Below are 23,256 nucleotides of genomic sequence, written 5' to 3' on the forward strand. Positions count from 1 at the left end.
AGAACACACATATGTTGTGTTGGGCCTTTTTAAGATAAATGGCACCAAAGTCTCAAACGCAGACGCCCGGGCGGATAAGGTATTCTCTTTTTTCCCCCCCTTACGGCGGCGAAGACAACCGGGCTCTCCAACACACCCTCTTCATTTCTTCCGGAAACCGGGGGGGGGGGGGGGGGGGGGGGAGGGGAGCCAATTCGACTTGGGTCGCACTCGGTCAGGGTCACGTTGTCGAGTCGTGGTGCGCCGGAACGGAAATTTTGGGCGGCCGCCCCATGTCCTCTCGTCCGCCAGCCATGTCCCTATTTCGACGAACGGACGATACACTTCCCCAAGTTTTTTGGCCGCCCCCCCACCCGGTCACCCCCACCCCCCTCCACCCACCCCCTTCCACCCCACCACCCCCTCACCACCCCCACCACCTTCCCAACGGTAGTGGGCACCCCCTCGCATTTTTTGTAAGTCGATACGCTCTTTATTGCGCGTTCGACGGCAAGCGGGAGGTTGCGGGCCACAGAAGCCGTAATCCGGAAAATCGTTCCAAACCGCGCGCGGGTCGCATTAGCTTGCTGACTGGCGGAGCGGGAAATTCCGGCGAATAGGTGAACGCCACCAACTCTTTTTTTTCTCTACTAGCTTGCCTGCTGGCCGCGACTGCCATTCCTTCAATGCGTATGGCTCCGGCTCACTCGCATGCGACCAACCACCACCACGAGAGCGCGATGCTTTCGTGCGGGACCAAGAGCGTGGGCGGGAGCGGGTCGCGGTTTGTGCCGCGGCTCGCGCCGCTCCCGCTGAGCCCGACCAAGGCGGCCGACGCGCGCGCGCGTACGGCTCGCGACGATGAGGCGGCACGGGTCCTCTCCTCGCTGGACCTCTCGACACCGAGACATGTGTACGGCCAGATTATGGTCGGCCCGACGTTCCAGGCTTCGGCGCTCCCTGCGGCGGCAAGCGCTGCGGAGGCGCCCACGGGCAACGACGAGTGCATGTGGCGGCCGTGCCCGGCCAAGATCTCAAACGCCGACGTGGACGCGTTTGTGGAAGCCGCGCGTGGGGCGTCTGTGCCCGAGGAGAGCGCACTGAAGGCGCTGATGGAGGCTGACTACGACGTCGACGCCGCGATGGAGGTTCTGCTTGCCGCAGACCATCCGCCGGCTCGGGCAGTGTGGTCGACGCGGGAAAAAGCCGTTTTTGAGCAACTGTATGCCAATCACGGGAAGGAGTTCCGCCTCATTGCCCCGCACTTGCCGAACAAGACGCTCGCCGACGTGGTCGAGTACTTTTATGCCGTCCGCCCGTGCGCTCACGATCCGTACGACTCGGACATGGAAGGCGCAGAGTCGGGCTCGTCGTCGGCGTCGGAGCTCGAGTCTGATGAGGAGAGCCAGGTCGACGACGACGTTTTTGCCTACCTCCGCAACGAGCTGGCGACGCCGCAGGCCGCGCCCGCGGCGCTTGACGCGTCGCGGCTGTTTGTCGGCTCAACGCCGATGGCGTCGCGGCCTGCCACGCCGCACGGCCCGGTCTTTGCCTCAGACTCGCGCTGGTCGCTCGGCCTGCCCCCTTTGCTCCCCGGAGCGGCATCCGTCAGTAACTCGGGCCCGTCGACGCCGTCGCCCTCGGGCGCGTCGCGCAAGCGCAAGTTTGCAATCGACGACAACGACGTGACTGCCCAGGCCTCGGTCTCGCCCATCCCCGGGATCGGCGTTGCAACCGAAGCGGCGTCGACGCTCGCCTCCTTTGGCGCCCCGAGCTCGGGGCCAGTTATGTGGTCGCCGTCGCAGCCGCGGCCGCCGGTCCCGGCGCTCGACCTTGGCGAGTTTGACTTTGACACCGATTCGCTCCTCGGGCCAGACCTGCCGTCGCCAAAGCTGCTGGCTCGCCCGGCCAAGCGGCACAAACCGCTTGCACCTGCGCCGCCGTCGCTCGCACCCGCACCGCCACCGCTCTTTGGCGATCTCTTCCCGGTCGCTTCGCAGCCGGCTGCCGAGCCGACCGAAGAGACGTGCACCATTCAGTAGCGAGAATATTGACAATGTACACTTTGTTTGTGACCTGCACGCTCTTCCACTTTTGCTTTACTATTCCCCAACCCAGCGAGCACGCCCTCGCGGGCGTCTAGCCGCAGCAGCCCTTGGACTCCTTCTTGGGCGGCTCCTGTGAGAGGTAGACGACCGAGGGATCGAGTACTTGTTGCGGGGCCACGTTGACCTTGGCCTCGTTCTCGAGAATGTGGTGAACAAGGAAGCGGCCGGCGTCGGAAATGCCGCGCGCAGTCTTGGCCGAGGTCTCAAACCAGCCGGCAAAGCCGTACTCGTCGCAGAACCGCTGCATCTCTTCAGGATCCAGGTTGACCTCGACCGAGTCCTTCAGATCGCACTTGTTGGCGAGGAGGACGACCGGAATGGGCGAGCCGTCGGCAAGGTGGACTTTGTCGTCAATATCTTTCTTCCACGACTTGACCCGCTCAAAGGTGGCCGGCCGCGTGACGTCAAAGACCACAAAGCCGCCGACGGCCGCCTTGTAGTACACCCGCAGCATCTTGCCGTACCGCTCCTGCCCGGCAATGTCCCACAGCTGCAGCCTCACAACGGTGTTGGCATCCAGCTCAAGAACTTTGAGCGCAAAGTCGACTCCGATCGTAGCGCGGAAATCCTTGAACACATCCCGCACATACCGGTTGATGATTGCTGTCTTGCCCGTCCCCTCTTCTCCCACCAAGATGACCTTGAACAAGAACTCCAGCTGCGGCGCGTCCTCGTCCTACTCTTCCACCACACCACCACAATCCCACCACGTTCCCCATCAGTCTCCCTCCCCCCCTCCCCCCCCCCCCCCCTCTCCTCCCCTCCCCCTCCCCCTCCTTACTATCCCCATCCCAACCACCTCAACACACCTCGTGACGTCCAAAAACGAACACACGCTCCAAGCCACCGCCCCCTTTCCTCCCTCTCCTCCTCCTCCTCCCCCCCCTCCCCCTTCTCTCCCCCCCCCCCCTTTCCTTCACCTCATCTCTTCCACTACAGTCCGTACAATGGCTGCCATCTCGACACCAAAGCTGAGAGAACAGGTTGGCAGAGGTGACTCGTTGGAGCCGCCGGCCGACTGGCCCGTCGGCTGCCCTCCTGGACTGCTGGCCGCATCCCTGGACCGTCGGCCACCCGGCCACTTTGCTTATCGGCACTTCACCTGGACCGATTGGCTCCTTGGCTGGATCAAGGCCAACCGGCTCATTAGCCAAGGGACTAGACTAGAGACGGGACGCGGTGGATTCAGGTCGGCTGCAAGCTGCTGGCTCAACAGCACATGGGCTCAATTCGGCCCAATCGACGGGCGCGGCGAGATCGTGGCGGAGCAGGCCACAGCCCAAGCTCACAGGCAAGCCCAGAAGCAAGCTCGAAGACCCAAAGCCTTGATCGAGCCACCCCCCTTATCCAGCCCCATCACCCTGGCTCGTCATCCCGCCGGCACCAAAGCCCATCCGTCCCAGCTACGATTTCATTCGCCCCACGAATGGAAAGACAAGACACTCAGGGGACAGACGTCAACAAGAGCAATTGGTTGCACCTCACCCTCAGTCGGGGAGGACATGTCACAGGTGACCTCGCTGCGAGAGTGCACACCTGCCGACGTGGACAAGTATGTGTGTATTCCTGTGGACGAGCGCATCGCCATCCGCAAGTTTGTCGTCGACCGCAAGGGCCTGACCTGGGTCCGTGGCTCCGCCCTCTACCAGTTCACCAAGACCGAGCTGGTCCAGGTCTACAAGCGCATTGTGGCCAGGGATGATGTCTCGGGCGTGCTGTACGAAGGTGAGGCGCTGCGAGCTCTCCTCGGGTTCAGGACGGCTGACGGTGCAGAGATCAACGCTCTCAGGCTCAAGCCCAAGTCGTTTCCGGGCATCACCCTCTTCATCCAGAGCACTTCGGTCAATCGGGTGCTCTTGCCGGATACTACCATGCTCTACGAGGCCTCGCCTGAAGATCGCCAGACGCTCGGCTTCCGTCCGGCAGACGCGCTGGTCAATGCCAAGGAGCTCCGCGGCTCCCAGTCGCGCATGAAAGAGTTCTTGGCCACCGAAGGCGCGTCGTCGTCGCCGCCGCCACCGTCGCTCACACCACCACCGCCTTCGGGCACATTGCAGAGGAGTCCAATGCCAGCGGTTGCCGCGATGGGCCAGCCTCCGCCCAACACGCTGTATGCGGCGCCGGGCACGCCGCCGCCAGCTCCGCCGCTCCCGGCCAGCCTTGCCGCCGTTCCAGTCTCGGCGTGGTCGGTGGCAAATGTCGTCGAGTGGCTCGAGTGGCTCGGGCTCGGGAACAAGCTCGGAGCCGCCTTTGTCGCTGCTGACATTGACGGCGAGGTTCTAGCCGAGCTTACCGACGACGAGCTCCGCGACGAGCTCGGGTGCACGCTCGGCATGGCCAAGAAGCTGGCGCGGGCGCGAGTGGCGCTGTTCGGTGGCGGCTACGCCTCGCCGACACTGTCGTCTCCGCTGCCTGCGGGCGGTGCGTCCGAGGTGCTAAGTCCCGGCGATGCCGTCGAGTACGAACAACCGGCGTGGGAGATCCCCATGGCGGACCTGACCAAGATCGAGATGGTTGGCTCGGGCGCGTTCGGGCAGGTCTTCCGCGGCAAGTGGCGTGGCGCGCCGGTCGCCATCAAGATGCTCTCGATGCGGACGCTCGACGCGCAGCAGCTTGATGACTTTCGCCGCGAAGCCGCCATCATGACCCAGCTCGAGCACCCACACGTTGTGTCGATGATGGGCATCTCATCGCAGCCACCTGACTTGGCCATTATTGTCGAGTTCTGTCCCGGCGGCTCGCTCGACAAGTATCTATTTGATCCGTCCATCGAACTCTCCGACTGGCACAAGCTCAAGCTCGTCCGTGGCATTGCCGCCGGCATGACGTACCTCACGTCGGCCGGCGTTGTCCACCGCGACCTTGCCGCCCGCAACATCCTCGTCACCGAGGACGGCGAGGCCAAGATCTCCGACTTTGGCATGTCGCGTGCAGACCTTATGCCCAAGAACACCACAGAGTCGGCAGTTGGCCCGCTCAAGTGGATGGCGCCAGAGGCACTCGCCCGCTCGTACTCGGAGAAGACCGATGTGTGGGCGTTCGGCGTCACCCTCTGGGAGATTGTCAACCGCTCGCTCCCGTTCCCAGAGCTGAACAACATCGAAGTCGCGGCCGGCGTTCTCCACAACGGCCTCCGCCTGCCAATCTACCCGGACACACTCCCCGAGTGGTCCGCCATCATGGTCGCTTGCTGGGCCCAGGATCCCGCCGCCCGCCCTTCCTTTGCCCAGATCTCCGAACACGTCGAGTCGCTGTGGGCAGCCGCCGCCCCCGCGCCGGTACCTAAGCCTGCACCCGAGCCTGCGCCCGAGGCTGCACCGACGTCATCGGCCTAGCGATAAAAGATGTGATGCGCAGCCGGTGGCTCTCGCGCGACACGTGCTGTCAGCGCACTCTTCTTGCTCCACTCGCTGTCAAGACCACTTCTCCGCGCGCCATCTCCACGCTCCCCATGGCTGCCCATCCCCGCACCCTCCCCATCCCGGGCAAGTATGTTCTGTCGTCGGTCGACAACCTCATGCCGCCAGTCTATGTGCCTGTTGTGTGGAGCTATGTCGCGCCCGAGGCGGTGACCGAGCCGAGCTGGAGTGAGGCAACACTGCCTGGCCTGCGCACCTCGTTCGAAGCCACGGTCCGCGAGTTCTTCCCGCTCCTCAACCATCCGCTGCGGCACGCAGACGACATCGGCTTTTATGTTGCTACCGACGACGATGCGCTACCGGCGCTGTTCCAGGTCGGCGAGCGGGTGGCTGGGGCTGCGGTGCCGGAAGTGGGCGAGGCGACGGGCGAATGGATGCCGCCGCGATCGAGCTACGCACCGCACGATCCCGAGAACGATGCCATCGGCACAGAGCACGGCGAGCGGAGTATGCTGGTCCGTGTCACGCCGATGAGCAACGGAGTGTGTATTTTTGCCGCTTTTCACCACTCCGTGGTCGACGCTGGCTCGATAGTGGCGTTCATGGCCGCGTGGTCGGTGGTGGCAGAGGAAGGGCTCGAGGCCGCGCGCGCAAAGGTCAGTATGACTGACGATCGCAGCCTGCTCCGCGGCAAGGCCAGCGAGACGGAGCTTGCTTTGCCGATAACCTGTGGCCAGGCTATCCCAATCGAGTACCTTCCCCAAGCAGAGCTGAATGCGCTGGCACAGACGACACCGGCGCCCGAGCTCCTGCGCAAGCGGTACACGCGAGCCCAGATCGACGCAGCCAAGAGTGCACAAGCCGAGGGCGACTTTGTGCCGACTGCCAACGAGGTGGTGTGCACCGACGTGCTCAAGACCGTGGCGGCGCGGCTGGACGCCGATGCCGAGTTTGCGCTGCAGTTTCCGGCCAACTTGCGCGGGCGATACCACAGTCTCCCTGCCGACTACTTTGGCGCCGCGGTGCTGATGTGCATCACCAAGGGCTGGAGGGCGGGTGAAATTGTCGACATGCCAGCAGTAGACGTGGCGCGGGCGATGCGGGCGGCCAAGGCCGCGCACACCAGCGAGGCTCACATCCAGACTGTGCTCGACTGGGAGGCGAGCCGGCCGTCCAAGCCACGGGTCTTTGTCGAGGCCGATGGCCATCATCTTGCGCTCACCAACTGGACAAGCTTTGAGTTTTATGACATCACTCTTGGCCTTGGCCAGCCATCGCTTGTCATTGTCGGCTACGCAATGTGGATCCCGTTCCTCGGCTATCTCCTGCCGTGCGAGCCATCAGCCGGGCGCGCGATCGATGTCATTGTCTCGCTCCCGCCGCGGTCAGACAAGGCGAGGCAAGAGCCCAACGAGCTTTCCATGTGCTCATAGCCATCGGACAATCGAACATTCGATAAAAAGGAGTTGGCGAGTGTGGTTGAGCAGAGCTGCGCCGAGTAGAGATGACCCGGCGAGTCGCCGTGACAAGACCAGACCTCGGCAGCGCGGCCAGAGCGGTGGGCAAGGCTATATGCATTCCACTCAATAGCAGTTGGGACCATGTACCAACTCTCAACGTTGGACAAGCTCATGCCACCGGTGTATGTGCCTGTGGTGTGGAGCTATGCTGCGGACGAGGCAGCGGCCGAGCCGAGATGGAGCGAGGAGACGGTGCCGGCTCTGCGCGACTCGTTCGAGGCCACGGTCCGAGAGTTCTTCCCGATCTTCAACCATCCTGTGCGACACGACGAGAAGAGCGGAATGATACTCGCGACCAATGACGATGCGCTGCCGGCTCTGTTCCAGGTCGGCGAGCGAGTGACTGAAGCAGCGGTGCCGGAGGCTGGCACGCCCGCGGGCGAGTGGCGGCCGCCGCGATCAAGCTACGCACCGCACGATCCCGAGAATGATGCCATCGGCGCAGAGCATGGCGAGCGGAGTCTGCTTGTCCGAGTCACGCCAGTGAGCAACGGGGTTTGCGTCCTGGCTTCGTTCCATCACTCAGTGGTTGACGCCGGCTCGATGGTGGCGTTCATGATGGCATGGTCGGCAGTGGCGGAGGAAGGGCTCGAGGCCGCGCGCGATAAGATCGAGGTTGTGATGGAGCCGAGCCTGCTCCAGGGCGAGGCTGATGCTGCGCCAAGCAGCACGCCGCGGACATGCCGCAATCTCATTCCGATGCCATACATGACAACCCGCGATCTGGATGCATGGGCAAGCACTCTTCCCGAGCCGGCGCTGCTGCGCAAGCGGTTCACCCGCGCCGCCCTCGAGGCGACGCGCGAGGCAGGGCGGACTGCTGGTTTTGTGCCGACCTCGCACGAGATGGTGTGCGCCGAAGTGATGCGGGAGGCGGCCAAGTACCAGGCTCAAGACATGCCGTTCTCGCTACAGTTCCCAGCTAATCTCCGAGGACGCTACCGCAATCTGCCGGACGCGTACTTTGGCTCTGCTGTCGTGCTCTGTGTCACCGAGCCGATGCCGGCCGGAAGCGTGGCCAAGGCTGATGTTGCGGTGCTTGCGCCGATGATCCGTGCTGCCAAGGAGCGATGGACAAGCAGCGCCGAGGTCGATGCTGTGCTCGGATGGGAGGTGGCGCGAGACGTCCGCCCGCGGCACTTTCCCGAGTCTGATGGCGCTCACATGGTTCTGACCAACTGGACAAGCTTCCCGTTTTTTGCTGTTACCCTCACCCTCGGCACGCCCGTCCACGTTGCGCCCGCGTACACGATGTGGGTCCCCAATCTCGGCCACATCCTCGCCACCGCGCCGTCGACCGATCGCGCCGCAGACGTCATATTTTGCCTTCCAGAGCCGGTACAGGCCAACTCCGAGACGGCGCCGTAGCGTGTAGACACACAGCAGCCTCTCACTGTGGCTTTTATGCTCCGTCGCGGTTGGTGGAAAGCGCCACACGTTGAACATTGCATGCGCATCAGCGCGCGCACGTATTGCGTTGCACCTGTCGCCGCTTTCCGGAAACCGTTAGCACATGGCCGCAGCTCCAACCGGCCCCACACGCCATGCTCTCTCGTCGGTCGACAACATCATGCCTGCAGCATACATAAACGTGGTATGGAGCTATGTCGCGCCCGAGGCGGCGGCCGAGCCAAGCTGGAGTGAGGCAACACTGCCTGGCCTGCGCACCTCGTTCGAAGCCACGGTCCGCGAGTTCTTCCCGCTCCTCAACCATCCGCTGCGGCACGCAGACGACATCGGCTTTTATGTTGCTACCGACGACGATGCGCTGCCGGCGCTGTTCCAGGTCGGCGAGCGGGTGGCTGGGGCTGCGGTGCCGGAAGTGGGCGAGGCGACGGGCGAATGGATGCCGCCGCGATCGAGCTACGCACCGCACGATCCCGAGAACGATGCCATCGGCACAGAGCACGGCGAGCGGAGTATGCTGGTCCGTGTCACGCCGGTGAGCAACGGGATTTGCGTCCTGGCTTCGTTCCACCACTCGATGGCCGACGCTAGCGCAATGGTGGCGTTCATGGTCGCGTGGTCGATGGTGGCGGAGGAAGGGCTCGAGGCTGCGCGCGCACAAGTCGACGTCGTCCACGACCGCAGCCTGCTCCGCGGCAAAGCGAGCAAGGCGGAGCAAGCACCACCGGCCAACTGCGGCAAGGCCATTCCTTTTCCGTATGCGACAACGGCAGCTCTCGAAGCGATGGCGAGCACAGTACGCGCGCCTGAGCTCCTGCGCAAGCGGTACACGCGAGCTCAGATCGACACAGCCAAGAGTGCACAAGCCGAGGGCGACTTTGTGCCGACTGCCAACGAGGTGGTTTGCGCGGATGTGCTCAAGACCGCAGCGGGACGATTGGACGGCGACACCAAGCTGGACCTACAGTTTCCGGCCAACTTGCGCGGGCGATACCACAGTCTCCCGGCAGGCTACTTTGGCAACGCCGTGTTGCCATGCGTCACACAAGCTTGGCAGGCTGCAGCACTCATCGCTGCCGACGATGTGACTCTTGGCCGGGCGGTCCGCGCCGCCAAGGAGACGTTTACTCGGGTGGCGGCGGTCGATGCGGTCCTCGCCTGGGAGGCGTCGCGGGTGACCAAACCTCGCCACTACATCGAGGCTGCTGGCGAGCACGTCATTGTCACCAACTGGTCGACGTTTCCATTTTACTCGGTCACGCTTGGTCTCGACATGCCGGCGTACGTCATGCCCGTGACAACGATGTGGTTCCCTCTGCTCGGCTTTGTCATGCCGTCGCCGCCGTCGTTGCCGCGCGGGCTCGATCTGATCATGGCTCTTCCTCAGCGTGGCACGATCTCTTAAAGTCCATGGCAAACACGCTTCATCACATCTCCCTCCCACGAACTCGTGCACTTGACCTCACGCCAACAAACGGCGAGTGCCCGGAGGGCGGTGGCGCGAAGCGACGTGACTCGCGACAGACACCACTGCACTCGGGGCTCGGGGAGCAATGGAGGAGCTCACGCTCAAGAAGGCCGAGCTAAAGGCACAAATCCGGCGCCTCAAGGTACGTACACGTATCTATGCTCTTCCTCTCCCCCTCCCCCATGCGTATCCCCAATGAGAGTGCGGGTGAGACAGCGCGCGGTCTGTTCTCGGCTGGCTGTTCCGCGAGTTTTTGGGCAAAGAGCCACGCGGGGCGGGGAAAGGCACTTTGGCGGGCCAGGGGCGACTTGCACATCGGGCAGATGGGATAGCGACTGACAGGGTGTTTGGACATGTCTATGTATGTATGTATGTATGTATGTTGTGTGTTTGTGTTTGTGGGTGTGCAGGAGGAGGGTGCCGAGCCGGAAAGGATTGCGCCAGTGTTTGAAGAGTACAAGGCGGTGTCGGCGGCGCTGAAGGAGAAGGAGGCTGCGGCTGGAGCTGCGGCTGCAGCTGCTGCTGCTACTGTTGCTGCTCCATCTGCCATTGGTGGCGCGGCAGCAGGTGCCGCCTCTGGCGCGGCGGCGACACCAGCGAGAGGTGCTGATCAGGGTGCCATGAGCCGAGAGGACGCCGAGGCGCGCAAGTCGTTCCTCAAGGGCGAGATCAAGCGCGGCAAGGCCGAGGGCTGGGATCCGGCCCGAGTCAAGGTGCTCTACGACGAGTACGTGGCGCTCAAGTCTGGGCTCGAGTCGGGCCAGTTTGAAGCGGGTGGCAGCAGGCCAGCGGGCGAGGCTGCAGCGGGAACTGCGGCTGTGCTTAGGGCGGGACCTGGTTTTACGCTCGACGAGGTGGTCATGCTCAAGGACGAGGCCAAGCGGCGGGTGAAGGATATCAAGACCAGCGCGCCGAGCGATACCGAGGCGCTGCGTGAAGTGTACGAGCTCTACACGGCACTCAAGGCCGACATCGAGGCCTACCCGCAGATTTCCGACGCAGCGGGGCGGATGAAGGCGCTGATGGGCGGGAAGGGCGCAAACGATGGCAGGGCATCGGCCGGGACGCGCAAGGTTGCGGTAGCACCGGAGGCGCCGACACCGATGGCTGCGCCGACGACGACGCAGCCTGCGGTGAGTGCGGGCGAGGCGGCGCGGCTTGGCGAACAGATGTGGGCGGCGGCTAAGAAGGGCGACGCCATTCTTGTGCAGGAGCTGATCGAGGCCGGGGCAGAGGTCAACACGACGATGGAAAATGGAGCGAGCGGCCTGGTGGTGGCGGCACTGCGTGGCCACTACGGAGTCGCCAAGGTGCTGACGGCTGCCGGTGCGGACGTGGAGGCGCAGGCACAGGGTGCGAGCCCGCTGTATTGCGCGGTGCAGAACGGGCACGTCGAAGTGGCCAAGGTGCTGCTCAATGGCGGAGCGTCGCCCAACTCGGTCAACACGACGGCGGCAGTGACGCCTCTGTGGATGGCGGCGTACATGGGCGATACGGAGATGGTCAAAATTCTACTGGACGCCGGAGCCGACGTGCACGTGGCCAAGCCGCAGGGAGGCATCACGCCGCTGTCGATTGCAGTCGAGCGCGGCAAGCTCAAGTGCGTGGAGCAGCTCATTGCGGCAGGCGCGGACGTTGAGGCGCGTGACGCTGACGGGTTTACCTGCCTCTGCGTCGCCTCGCAGCATCAGAACCTGGCCATCGTCGACGCCCTCATTGGCGCGGGCGCCGACCTCAACGCGACGACGGCGTCGGGCGATGCGCCGATCGACATTGCCGCCACCTGCGGCTTTGCACACACTGTCGACCGCCTCATCGACGCCGGAGTCCCGTTCCGCAACAACAAGAATGTCCAGGAGCTGGACCGCCTCCGCGATCTGCAGTAGCCAGTAGCCAGCCGTTTGTCTTGGTCGAGCACAAATGAAGACTAAACAGCGCTCAGGCCGCGTCTTCCTGGAGGGCGCGGACGGCGGCGAGGTTCTCGAAGAACTCGGGGTCAGCCAGAACGCCGCCGGCCGCCGCAATCTTGGCGTGGATGCTGGCCAACCACTCGGCCTCGCGGGCCTGGCCAGCCGGGTCGTCCAGTGCGCTTGTCTTGCCCATGGTCCAGTCCAGGGCGGCCGAAGTCGACGGCTTGGCGACCTGATTGATGTCGAGTTCGTCGTGTTCGGCGTAGTGGGCAAGGAAGACGTCGATCGACTCGGCGCGAGCGTCGAGTAAGTCCCATTCCTCCTTCGTTCCCTCGAGCATGCCGGCGTACTTGAGGACGTCCATGAGCGGCGTGGTGCCGTCTTCGCCACGGCAGGCGCTGGCGTCGGCGCCGGCCTCGAGGAGCATCTTGATGGGCCCAGGCTGCCCGTTGCGCGCCGCCTCGTGGAGCGGCGAGAGGCCGCGCTCGTCCAGCGCGTTGACGTTGGCGCCGGCGTCGATGAGCAGCTTCATCACCTTGACCGCGTTATTGCGTGCCGCAAAGTGCAGGACCGAGGCGTCATATAGCTCGGGGTATGTCGTTGTGGCCACCGCCGGGTCAGCCTCCAGCGCCTTGGCAATGTGCTTGGCGTCGTCGTTCTCCACCAGCTTGCGGAGCTTGTCCTTGGTCATGTTGGCACCCATGGCGATTGTTGTCCAGAGGAGTATGACTTGTTTGCCTTGCCTATCCCACACCCCTATGCCCTTTGACTTTCCCGCCGGGCTATTTATTTGGTTTGGGTGTTTTTCGCAAATGCGACGGGGGCGTGGGTGCGGAGCTGCGGTGAAATGGTTGTTGCGGTGTGTGTGTGCGTGGGTAGGTCGAGCTGCAAACCGAGCAAAATTTTTCACCTTTCCCTTCCCTTCCCCCCCCCCTCGCTCACTTTTGCTCCTTCCTTTCAACGAACGCACTTCTCACTTGGCAACCTCCGCCGCCTTCGCCCTCCACTCTTCGACCACCACTCCCCCCCCCCCCCCTTTCCCAAAGGCTCGATCATGCAGACGGCGGACAGGTTTCCCGAGGCCGAGAGCCTGCCTGTGGCTGCGGTGGTGGCCAAGTTTGCAGAGACGGGCGAGGACGACCGACTGAGCGTGCTGGACTTTAACTACCAGGCGCTGCCGTTTCTCCCGCAGCAGGGCGGGCTGTGGAACCGGCTGGGGCATGTGACGCACATGTTTCTGACCGACACGGGAATCCGGACGTTGCCACCGGCGCTCGGGCTGATGACCTCGCTCGAGTCGCTGCACCTCGGACAGAACATGCTGACGGCACTGCCAGCGAGCCTCTGGTCGCTGACGGCGCTCCGCGAGTTAATTCTGACGGCGAACGACCTCGCCGAGCTGCCGACGGGTGTGGGCAACCTCCGCGCTCTGACCTCGCTCAATGTTGCCGACAACGCGCTGCAGCAGCTGCCTGCCGAGCTCGGGGCGCTCTCGCGGCTTCGGTTGCTCAACGTGTCGCATAACGAGCTTGCCGCGCTGCCGCCGCAGCTCGGCGAGTGCTCGTCGCTCTCAGTTCTCAACGTCGGCTTCAACTACCTGAAGGAGCTGCCGCTGGAGCTTGCAGCGGCGCCGCTGGAGTACGTCGACATCCAGTTCAACCCGCTTGATCCGGTACTCCTTGCGGCAGTCTCCAAGTTTGGCGTCGAGGCATTAATGCTCTCGCTCAACCACGCACGGATCCACGTGCGGCTGGGGCGGCTGGTGCCGCCATCGGACGATGCTGTGGCCGAGGCCGAGCTGGTGGAGCGGGCGTCGCTTGCGGTACCGATTCCGACGGGCGCATATCATGCGCCGGGCTCACCGGCGCGGACTCCGTTAAGCGGCACAGAACGGGCCGGCGAAGCTGGCGAGCTCGACTTTGACCATGTGGATGAAGAGCGTAAGCGCTTGTTCTCGTCGACATTTACGGGCGATTTGTCGAGCTCGAGCGTGGCACGGGCCAAGGCGCGGTCGGCGACGCCAACGGCGACGGCGACGGCAGCGCCGATTAAGATGCGGCCACGGGCGGTGTCGTCGGCGGACATGCCCTCTGTTCCACCACGAGTCCTGCATGCGCGGGCGCGACAGCGGCCGGCCAAGCTCTCATCGGAGCGGAATCTCGGGCACCTATTGCGCCGCGAGAGTGCGTGGCGGGCGAGCCCAGCTCCGATGCTCAACTCGATCGATGTGTCGGACAAGTCGCCGCTGCGAACGCAGCTCGCGCTCGGCGGCATGCGTCGGTCGGGCTCGTCCAAACTCGCTTCGGGCGCAATGGGCGAGAGCGTGAACGTGAGCGTGGCACGACGGCCGCTTGGCGGACACGCTTCGCTCCGACTCGACACGCTCTTAGTCTCGCGGCTGAGCAGTGAGGTGCGCGGGACTAAGTCGCCCAAGGCGGCATCGCCGGCCGAGTCGCGGCGGTACTACCATGTCGAAGAGGCTGGCAACGGGGAAGACGAGCCGCCGGATCTGCCTGTCATGCGGCGGTCGTCGTCGATGGAGGCTCCGGTTGGACTCGGGGCGTCGCTGCTGGAGGGTGCGGCGGAGACGACGGCGTCACCGCGCGGGACCAACGAGACGGCGGACGATGCGCGTACGGCTATCCTGGAGCGAAAGGCCAAGCTGGCGCGCAACGTTACGCTCGCCCGCGAGCTGGTCGACACACTCGAGGCATACGTCGAGGAGCCCGGAGGCACCCGACCGCCACCGGCCAAAGGTCTTTTTGCGTCGGTGCTTGGAACGCAGGTCTCGTCGCTTGCCGCCGTTTTTCGGACCAAATCGTCGGAGCGCGAGGAGCAAGCCAGCGAGGTCCATGTTCCGGCGCCGGGCTTTCTGGCCTCGCCGAGCCTCTCTGTGCACGGCCTCTCGGGCTCGGACGATTACTTTGCGCAGGTCTCGGCGTCGTTCCCGTCGCAGCTCCAGCTCAACTACCACGGGTACCACTCGTCGCTGCACGCGCGGTCCGACACGCCGCTCTCTGATGGCTCGCTCTCGCTGCCGGGCGGAGCCAGCGACTTGGAGCTGCTCGGCACAGAATCTGAGGGCTCATCGGGTAAGTCGACGCCTCACACCTCGCCGCGAAGGGTATTTGACTCGCACGAGGTGATGACCAAGTTTCTGGAGGCAATCCAGTCGGCCACGCCGTCGGCGGGGCGCTCGAGTGAGGCGCCGTCACCGCGGCCTGCTGGTCGTGCAGGGCTGGCCTCACCGCTGGCGCAGATGCAGTCGTCGGCACTGTCCTTGCCAACGCAGCGGTGGCTGGCGGCCAAGGACAAGATTCTGGCGATGCGGCGCGTGGCAGCAAGCGCGACGGCCGATTCGTCGGCGGCGAGCGTTGTCAACCAAGCGACAGCGAGCGAGGGCCCGGCATTGTTTCGCCACGGTCGGTGTCGGGAGCGGAGCGGAGTGTGGTGGTGAGCGGCAAGTCGAGCGTGAACTCGCTCGTGGAGGCGCTGGCAGCCGAGGCGCTGCCTGATCCCGAGTATGTGCACGACTTTCTGCTCATGTACCGCGAGTTGCTGACGGGTCCGGAGCTGCTGGGCAAGCTTGTTGAGCGGTTCAACATTACGACGCCAAGCAACCCAACGCCTGAGGAGATTGAGCACTACAACAAGTACAAGGTTGTGATCCAGATCCGGGTGGCCAACGTTGTCCGGCGGTGGATTGACGGGTTCTGGCATGATTGGTGCGAGCCAATCATGCTCGATGGCCTGCACGAGTTCTTTAAGTTGCTTGTTGAGTCTGAGCTTGACGCGATGGCGCTGCAGCTTGTGGGGCGCGTCCGCGACCAGCTGCAGGAGCACGACGCGGCGGCCGAGGCGGCGCGGCGGGTGCGGCGCAATTTGTTTGGCTCATCGATGAGCGGGCCAGAGACGCTGTCGCGAAGCAGCGCCGGATGGAACGGGGCCAAGGCCATGGTGCTCGAGGTGGAGCCGTCGGTGGCAGCGTCTGCGCTCACCCGGATCGAGATGGAGTACTTTGCGCGGATCCGGCCGGAGGAGTTTCTTGCCCCGTACTGGGCGAGCGCCGAAAACAGCGAGGAGGCGATACACGCCCACGCGCCGAACCTCATCCACTACATCAAGCGGTTCAACATTGTGGCCGGATGGGTGGCGACCGAGGTGGTGATGGCGCGCGACTTGCGGACGCGCGTCGCCCTCATCAAGCGGTTTGTGGTCATTGCTGAGAAGCTGCTCGCCATGCACAATTACAACACGCTCATGGCGGTCCTCTCTGGACTCAACATGCCCGTGGTGGCGCGGCTCTCGCGGACGTGGTCGCGGGTCTCGGCCAAGTACCGCGGCCCGCTGGCGCAGCTGCACCGACTTATGGACCCGGCGGGTAACTACCAGACTTACCGCAAGAAGATCCGGCGGATCGAGCCGCCGCTCATTCCATTCATCGGGTTGCTAGTGGCAGATCTTATGTTTATCCATGCAGCCAATGCGGGGGCGGAGAGCGAGGCCGGACTGGTTGATGTCGAGTGGTTGCGGTCGATTGCCGCGGTGGTGCTCGACATTGGGCGGCTGCAGAGCCACAAGCCTGTACTTGTGGTGGAGCCGCACGTGTATGCGTCGTTCAAGTACGTGTTTGTGGCATCAGAGACGGCGCTGGTAGAGGCGTCGCTTGCGGTGGAGCCCGAGGACTTTGAGCTCGAGCAGTGAAATGCGCGGTCCACACCAGCCGCGAATAGAGCTACTGCGGCGAGGGCGGCGGCGAGGAGGGGAGTTGCTTCCGGGATGGGGCCCAATGCAGCGAGAAGCGGGGCCATGTTTGCCCACACCAGCCGCGAATAGAGCTACTGCGGCGAGGGCGGCGGCGAGGAGGGGAGTTGCTTCCGGGATGGGGCCCAATGCAGCGAGAAGCGGGGCCATGTTTGCCCACACCAGCCGCGAATAGAGCTACTGCGGCGAGGGCGGCGGCGAGGAGGGGAGTTGCTTCCGGGATGGGGCCCAATGCAGCGAGAAGCGGGGCCATGTTTGCCCACACCAGCCGCGAATAGAGCTACTGCGGCGAGGGCGGCGGCGAGGAGGGGAGTTGCTTCCGGGATGGGGCCCAATGCAGCGAGAAGCGGGGCCATGTTTGCCCACACCAGCCTCGAGGCCGGCGATGGTGTCGAGGAGTAGTGTGATTACGTCTGTGACGGCGCCGCCGGAGGCAATGTAGGCGGCCTTGAGGGCCTCAAGACGATCGACACCTGGGATGCGGAGGAGGATCTCGACCATACCGTAGTTATCCTCTTCTGCAGCAACACAGAGGGCGGTGACTGCCTCGGCGAGGTAGTCGTGAAAATGGCGCGGCTGGACGCCGCCGACCCAGCACATTTCGGAGATGTAGTAGTCGACGATGACGGCGGCAACCTCGAGGCGGCCTTCAAAGGCGGCCTCCTCGAGCGGTCCGATGAGCGGGACGTCGTCAGGGACGTAGGAAAGAATGAGCGAGGCAGACGCAGCGCGGTTGGAGCGAATGGCGGCCGATAGGGCGGCGATGAAGATGTCTTGGGCGTCGCCGATGCCAAGATTGTGGTTAGCGGCCGCGCACTCTGCGGCGACGCGGATGACTTCATCAAGTCCGCGCCACGCGGCATAGTCCATAATGGTGGCGATGGCACGGTAGTCAACATATGGGCGCGACGAGATGACAGCGAGCGCCTCGGGATGGTCGTACAGCGCGGCGAGGTCGTGAAGCGGGCGGCGGAGGTTGTCGGCAACGTCGGCGAGATCGCCAGCCTCGTCGCGGGTGAGCTGGACCGAGTCCGGCGCCAGTGCTGGATGGGCCCAGAGAGTGTCAAAAACGGCACGCCACTCTGCGGCCATCTCTGGATCGGCGACGAGCGGAGCGGCCGGGTAGGCGAGGACACGGGCAAGAAGGCCGACGACGTCGCCATCGTACATGTCGTTCATGGCTGGGAGGCGGGCGACAGCAATGCGAGCAGCTTTCCAGTAGGCGTGGGTGACTGTCCACTCAAAGCCCATGAGCGCGTAGTGAAGGGCCTGGACGTAGCTGCTGCCGGTCAGCCTGGCATTGATGGCTCGGCAAGAGAGCTTGAGGGCGCGGACGTCTGCTGCCGACAGGAGCCCGAGCTGAAAACTGATGTACTGCAGACACTCGGCAGGCAGCATTGCCAGTGACGCTATGTCAGACATGACGGGAGAGAAGGATGGGGGAGTGCGAATGACGAGTGGCTGGTTGGCACCGTGGCGGTGGAGGCTGCGGCGGAGGGAGTAGGGGTGGAGGTGGCGGTGGTGGAGGCGAAGGGGGGATATTGGACGAACTCCGGCGCGAGTGAGGCTGCGGCGAGTAAACCAGAAATGCAAGAGTAGGCAGAAGGGAGAGAGGAACCAAGTCCAGTCGGATGTGGTGGAGGAGGAACAGTGACAGGGGCGGAGTAAGGGTACGCGACCAAGCCTGTGGGAGGGAGAGGTGCGAAGTGCCTGCCGGCCAAGTGAGGAACGGGGTGGTGGAGACAAGTTGCGGGTAGCTCTGCCGTAGGGGGAGGGGCGTGGTCGCCAGGTGGGGCTAAAAAATTGCGACACGGTGCGCTTGTTTCTCGCCAGCATTGTTCGGGCGAGTCATGGTCAGCTGAAAGTCTGGCTTTTTTGTTGTTGGTCCGTCGGCTTGAGAGTTGGGAAGAATTATTGGCGTTGGCGTTGGCGTTGGCGTTGGCGTTGGCTCAGCAAGCACTTGTCGAGAGACCAATCAAGATGGAATCGCAGCCGATCAAGGTTGTGGTGCGGATCCGTCCGTTTTCACGAAAGGAGGCTGCAGGCGGGGCACGTGATGTGCTGCGGGTGGAGGACGGGAACGTGGTTGCCGTCCCGCGTGTGTCAGGCGGGAGCGCGACAGGCGCGGCCGGCAAAGGGCCGGCCACGACCGGCAGCAGCGGGCCGGCTGGCGGCAGCAGGGCCTTTGGCTATGCCACGGTGGGCAGTCGGCCGCGTAGCGGGTCGGCGGTGGGCGACGGAAGGGGCGTGGCGTCGTTTGAGAACTGGGCGGCCGGGTCGGTCGGCTCGGGCGGGCGCGGCGGGCGCGGAAGCGGGCGAAGTGCCAAATTTTCAAATGGCGAGTTCGGAGGCGGGCGGAGCCCGCTGTCGCCGGTCGACACCAACAGCGGCGGGAGCGGAGGAGCGGCAGGCGGGCGGAGCGGGAGCAAGGCACGGACGCTGAGCTTTGCCTTTGATGCTGTTCACGACTGTCGGGCGACGGACAGCTCGGGTGAGGGTCCGGCATCAGAGGCGCAGCTCGCGGCCGACCAGCAGGCGCTGTTCGACGAGCTCGGCGGTGAGCTGCTCGACGCGGTGTGGAACGGGTACAACTGCTCGGTCTTCTCGTATGGACAGACCGGCGCTGGCAAGACGTACACGATGGTCGGCGATCGGGTCGGCTCGGGGCGCGAGGGCTTTGTCCCGCGGTTCTGCACCGCGCTGCTGAACCGGATCAAGGCTGCGCGCGGCGAGGCCGGGCGGCGGTTCTCGGTCTCGGTCTCGCTCCTCGAGATCTACAACGAGCAGCTGGCAGACCTGCTGGCGTCGCGGCCGAGCCGGCCGGGCGCAACAGCAGCCAAGCTCAAGATCCGCGAGGACCCGCAGTTTGGCCCGTACTGCCCGGGCCTCACGCGGGTGGAGGTGAAGTCTGCCCAGCAAGCTGTCGACCTCATTCAACTCGGGTTTGCGTCACGGACGACGTCATCGACCTCGCACAACACGGTCTCATCGCGCTCACACGCCGTCTTTACACTCACGTTTACTTCCGAGTGGACTGACGAGGCGACCGGGCTCACCGAGGCGCAGGTCTCGCGAATCAACCTTGTAGACCTCGCCGGCTCGGAGCGGCTCGGCTCGATGGAGAAGCGCAACGGAGTGCTGCTCAAGGAGACTGGCGAGATCAACAAGTCGCTCCTTTGTCTCTCGCGGGTCATCACCCAGCTCGCCGGGAGCCAAGGCGGGGCCGGGAGCGACGAGCCGGAGCACGTCTCGTACCGCGACTCGCTCCTCACCTGGCTCCTCCGCGACTCGCTCGGCGGCAACTCGAAAACGGTCATGGTGGCGTCAGTCTCGCCAGCGGCGTCGGCGCTCGAGGAGACGCGAAACACGCTACGGTACGCGGCGCGCGCGTCGCGGATCGTCAACACCGCCCGGGTCAACATCGATCCACGGGCCAAAGTCATTGCCGACCTGCGGGCGCAGGTCAAGGCACTGCAGGCACTGGCGACGCCGATGCCCAAGCCCTCGCCGGTGTCACGCATCTCTGAGCTTGCTGTCGGCTCGCTCAACGACTCTTCGACAATTGAGGATGACGACGAGGACGCCGGCGGGAGCGACAACGACACGTTGCGCGGGTGGCGGCTAATGCCGGCCGAGATGGCGAGCGCCGCCGTGCAGACCTCGCCACTCAAGGCGGTGCTGCCGGGAACGCGGCTCGAGAACGGGACGTCCACGGCGTACCTCGTGTGCCTCTCGCCGGACGCAACCGAAGGCGAGGATCTTGTGGTGGGCGTCTCGTCGGGCGCTCCGCGAGTCATTGGCTCTGCGCCCCACCTTGTGGAACTAGCATGGGACGCGGCCGAAGGCGTGGCTGAGCTCAGCCTCTCGTCGCGGTACGCGCACTGTGTGATCCATGACGACAACGAGGCTCGCGAGCCGCTTGCACGTGGCAGCTCAACACGGCTAGCACCGGGCACCACGTTCACGCTCGGCACAAATCGGCTGTGGTGGTTCCGCGGCCCACCGGCTGAACCTGTCCACGCCACCAACCTCCTTTGCTCCCCGAGCCGAACTTCGGCTAACCGGTCAGCTGGGTTTGAGGCACTGCTGCGAGCCTGGCCTCAGGCTCCTATTTCGCCACCGGAGTTGGGAGCAGCACAAGCGGCGCTCCTGACCTCGCCGTCGGCTCCGCCTGCCTCGCAAGTACCGGATGAGTCGGTCGAGGTCTCGCGTTTGGAGAGTGAGCTCGCTGGCGCACAGCTGCGGGCCAAGCAGGCCGAGCGGGCTCGTGCGGCGGCGGTGGCACGGACCGACGAGCTTGAGCTCGAGCTGGAGGAGATGCGGGCTACGGTGCAGCGAGCACATGCCGAAGCGGCAGAAGCAGCCGAACGAGCGGCGGCCGCGGCTACCGAGGCGGCGACGGCCAAGGCCGGAGCGTCAGGAGCAGAGATGATGGCGAGCGGCAAGGTCGAGGCGCTGAAGGAAGATCTGGCGTCGTACCGGAGCGAGAATGCACAGCTGAGCCAGGAGCTGGCATCGGCGACGGCGGCAGCGAAGCGTGCTCGCGAGAGCCTCCGGGCAATGGAGGAGCGGGCAGAGCGGGCAGAGGCACAGCTGGCGGCAGCCGAGGCCGAGGCGTTGTCGGTGACTGAGGAGGCAGCTGAGCAGGCAAAGCAGATGGACGAAGTCATTTCATCGCAGGGCATGCAGCTGGAGGAGCTCTCTGACTCGATTGCATTCCTCACGGCACAGCTGGAGAAGCGGAACAACCCGACCGGATGCGCCACACCAACCAAGTCGCTACAGCTTGTGGTGGCCCGGCTGAAGGACGAGCTGCGGCGGCGTGATGAGATCGAGGCTGATCTGCGGGCGCAGCTCGGCAAGAGCCGCGATGAGGTGGCGACGACCCAGGCGTCGGCGACGGCCCTGAAAGAGCAAGCAGCGGCGGCACGGGCCGAGATGAGCGCAGTGATGACAGAGCGCAAGGCAACCATTGCCGCCGCTGCTGCCGAAAAGGCCAAGCTGGGCAAGCTCAACGTCGAGCTCGAGCGTGGGCACGACGCGCTGACGGCCAAGGTTGGTGCGCTGACGCGCGAGCTGAGCGAGGCCAAGGCTGCAGCTGCGGCGTCGGCGGCGAGCGTCAAGTCGATGCAGATCGAGCTACTTGCGCTGCAGATCGAGCTGACCAAGCCGGCGGTCCCGGTGTACTTTGGCTCGGGCCCGGCCAAGGCGCTGCACGTCGGGCACGACCCTGTGGCTGCACTGGGGACAGCGCTGGCGCGCGCAGCGGGATCAAACGGCTCGTCGGCGCAGCGGTACCTGTTTGTGGCACTCAACAACGGCGACGAGCGCTCGGAGCGGCTGCTTCGCGATGAAGAGGTTCCGCTGGACCTGGTGACGGCGTGGGACCTTGCCGGGGTGGCGCATCTGCGCTCATTCCACTATCGGGCCAAGGGCCGGATCCGCGTGTACGTGGATGGCGAGACGTACAAGACACTCATCATTGCACCGGACACTAGCACGGACGAGGTTATCGAGCTCGTGGTGGCACGGTGCCGGGATGGCGGCCTCGACATCGGCCCCGCAGCGAACACCAAGCTCCAGCTCGACGACCGCCTCGCCGGCGTGGTGTCTGACGTGGAGCCGGGAGCGCATCCGTTGAGGATGCTCTCATGCTACCCGATCCACGAGCACGCAAATGTCCGGTTCGTGCTTGTGTCGACAGCGTGAATGTAAACGGAAATGTAGCCTGAGCTCACCGACGACGGCGTTGACGCTTGGGCGGTGGCGGCGGCTCGGTCGTGTACGAGGCGCCGTGCACATCGTCCACGTCGGAGCCAGATGACGGGCGATCACGTTTGGATGGGGCGTATACTGCCCATCGCGATGCGGCAGCAGCGGAGTTGGCGGAAGTAGTTGCTGGCGGTGGCGAGACTGAGTATGAGTACGAGTACTCGGGCGAGGCGAGGCGCGGGGGTTGGCAGGAGGAACAGCATCGTCCGAGTACGAGTATGTGTACGAGTCGTCGTGACCACGTGTACTCGCAGCAGTAGCGAATGTGGAGGTAGCTGCGGGTGCCGGGTTGGGTCCGGCGCTTGTGGTGGCTCGGGCGAGGTTGAGAGCCTGGACAGCAGGGCGGACGACGGCAGCACGGGCATCACGGGCAAAGACCTTACGGAACGACTGCTTGGCACCGCACATGCGACAGGCCCACTTTTGGCCTTAATCTCCTTCTGCACCTGGTACGTGGCACAGTCGTAGCATTGGACCGCGAGGAACATGGCCAGGGCGGGTGGCCGAGAAAGGTCGTGGTTTGGTCGCGAGCGATGCAGCGGTCGACGCCACAGCGCGTGAGAGTGGCGGCTGCGGCCGACGGGAGAAGGTGCAGACTTCACTTGTGAGAAGAAGAGGTACACACAGCAGCGACGTAGAGCATGAGCATAGTTTCATGTGTTGTTCGTGAGCTGGCGTTTGCTGCAGTGGCTGGATAGAAGCGGCGAAGCGAGCTGTCGCGGCGGGTGCGTGTGGGCAAGCGCAAGGCGGTCGAAGGCACAGGCAGTTGTGAGCTGCAGGGCGAGGTGGAGGAGGGAGAGAGAAAGAGCAGGTAGGATCAGTCCCGGCAGTGGTTATGAGTGCGTCATCATCAGTCGGTGTCGGTGTCGATGTCAGTGAGTAAGGACGAGCAGGCGGGGTGGGGTGGGCTGCCGGCGGGCAGCGGAGGTGGTGGTGTTGACAATGGCGCGACGATGCGATGACGACAAC

General features: G+C 64.5%; 11 protein-coding genes across 11 annotated transcripts; 8 read left to right on the top strand and 3 right to left on the bottom strand.

The window, feature by feature from the left end:
- Positions 1-411: 411 nt before the first annotated feature.
- AMSG_01706 (uncharacterized protein) lies at positions 412-2,036 on the top strand. Its single transcript, XM_013906295.1, has one exon. The coding sequence runs from the start codon at positions 666-668 to the stop codon at positions 2,019-2,021; it is 1,356 nt and encodes a 451-aa protein (XP_013761749.1). The 5' UTR covers positions 412-665; the 3' UTR covers positions 2,022-2,036.
- Positions 2,037-2,060: 24 nt separating this feature from the next.
- AMSG_01707 (member Ras oncogene family RAB32) lies at positions 2,061-3,080 on the bottom strand. Its single transcript, XM_013906296.1, has 2 exons — positions 3,034-3,080; positions 2,061-2,763 (listed from the first exon to the last, which is right to left on the bottom strand). Exons 1-2 carry the CDS (start codon positions 3,043-3,045, stop codon positions 2,119-2,121), a joined length of 657 nt encoding a protein of 218 aa, XP_013761750.1. The 5' UTR covers positions 3,046-3,080; the 3' UTR covers positions 2,061-2,118.
- A 370-nt stretch (positions 3,081-3,450) lies between these two features.
- AMSG_01708 (TKL protein kinase) lies at positions 3,451-5,422 on the top strand (the record flags this gene model as incomplete). Its single annotated transcript, XM_013906297.1, has 1 exon — positions 3,451-5,422. The coding sequence occupies exon 1, from the start codon at positions 3,590-3,592 to the stop codon at positions 5,420-5,422; it is 1,833 nt and encodes a 610-aa protein (XP_013761751.1). The 5' UTR covers positions 3,451-3,589.
- Positions 5,423-5,538: 116 nt separating this feature from the next.
- On the top strand, positions 5,539-6,879 carry AMSG_01709 (uncharacterized protein; the record flags this gene model as incomplete). The annotated part of the gene is made up of 1 exon (XM_013906298.1): positions 5,539-6,879. The coding sequence occupies one exon, from the start codon at positions 5,539-5,541 to the stop codon at positions 6,877-6,879; it is 1,341 nt and encodes a 446-aa protein (XP_013761752.1).
- Positions 6,880-7,047: 168 nt separating this feature from the next.
- AMSG_01710 (uncharacterized protein) lies at positions 7,048-8,400 on the top strand (the record flags this gene model as incomplete). Its single annotated transcript, XM_013906299.1, has 1 exon — positions 7,048-8,400. One exon carries the CDS (start codon positions 7,048-7,050, stop codon positions 8,332-8,334), a length of 1,287 nt encoding a protein of 428 aa, XP_013761753.1. The 3' UTR covers positions 8,335-8,400.
- Positions 8,401-8,536: 136 nt separating this feature from the next.
- Positions 8,537-9,794, top strand: AMSG_01711 (uncharacterized protein; the record flags this gene model as incomplete). Its single annotated transcript, XM_013906300.1, has 1 exon — positions 8,537-9,794. The coding sequence occupies one exon, from the start codon at positions 8,537-8,539 to the stop codon at positions 9,776-9,778; it is 1,242 nt and encodes a 413-aa protein (XP_013761754.1). The 3' UTR covers positions 9,779-9,794.
- A 132-nt stretch (positions 9,795-9,926) lies between these two features.
- AMSG_01712 (uncharacterized protein) lies at positions 9,927-11,748 on the top strand (the record flags this gene model as incomplete). The annotated part of the gene is made up of 2 exons (XM_013906301.1): positions 9,927-9,983; positions 10,252-11,748. The coding sequence occupies 2 exons, from the start codon at positions 9,927-9,929 to the stop codon at positions 11,725-11,727; spliced, it is 1,533 nt and encodes a 510-aa protein (XP_013761755.1). The 3' UTR covers positions 11,728-11,748.
- AMSG_01713 (uncharacterized protein) lies at positions 11,484-12,543 on the bottom strand. The gene has a single exon (XM_013906302.1). The coding sequence runs from the start codon at positions 12,452-12,454 to the stop codon at positions 11,780-11,782; it is 675 nt and encodes a 224-aa protein (XP_013761756.1). The 5' UTR covers positions 12,455-12,543; the 3' UTR covers positions 11,484-11,779.
- Positions 12,544-12,805: 262 nt separating this feature from the next.
- AMSG_01714 (cell division control protein) lies at positions 12,806-16,455 on the top strand (the record flags this gene model as incomplete). Its single annotated transcript, XM_013906303.1, has 2 exons — positions 12,806-15,162; positions 15,198-16,455. The coding sequence occupies 2 exons, from the start codon at positions 12,806-12,808 to the stop codon at positions 16,453-16,455; spliced, it is 3,615 nt and encodes a 1,204-aa protein (XP_013761757.1).
- Positions 16,456-16,683: 228 nt separating this feature from the next.
- Positions 16,684-17,937, bottom strand: AMSG_01715 (uncharacterized protein; the record flags this gene model as incomplete). Its single annotated transcript, XM_013906304.1, has 2 exons — positions 16,684-16,831; positions 16,882-17,937. The coding sequence occupies 2 exons, from the start codon at positions 17,935-17,937 to the stop codon at positions 16,796-16,798; spliced, it is 1,092 nt and encodes a 363-aa protein (XP_013761758.1). The 3' UTR covers positions 16,684-16,795.
- A 558-nt stretch (positions 17,938-18,495) lies between these two features.
- On the top strand, positions 18,496-22,248 carry AMSG_01716 (uncharacterized protein; the record flags this gene model as incomplete). The annotated part of the gene is made up of 1 exon (XM_013906305.1): positions 18,496-22,248. The coding sequence occupies one exon, from the start codon at positions 18,496-18,498 to the stop codon at positions 22,222-22,224; it is 3,729 nt and encodes a 1,242-aa protein (XP_013761759.1). The 3' UTR covers positions 22,225-22,248.
- Positions 22,249-23,256: the final 1,008 nt, after the last annotated feature.

Source organism: Thecamonas trahens, assembly GCF_000142905.1.
Source record: "Thecamonas trahens ATCC 50062 unplaced genomic scaffold supercont1.6, whole genome shotgun sequence".
Classification (NCBI taxonomy): Eukaryota; order Apusomonadida; family Apusomonadidae; genus Thecamonas; species Thecamonas trahens.

What these genes read in the sequence shown, in the direction of transcription:
- AMSG_01706 (XM_013906295.1), top strand. Translation starts at nt 666, where the DNA reads ATGCGTATGGCTCCGGCTCACTCGCATGCGACCAACCACCACCACGAG.
- AMSG_01713 (XM_013906302.1), bottom strand. Translation starts at nt 12,454, where the DNA reads ATGGGTGCCAACATGACCAAGGACAAGCTCCGCAAGCTGGTGGAGAAC.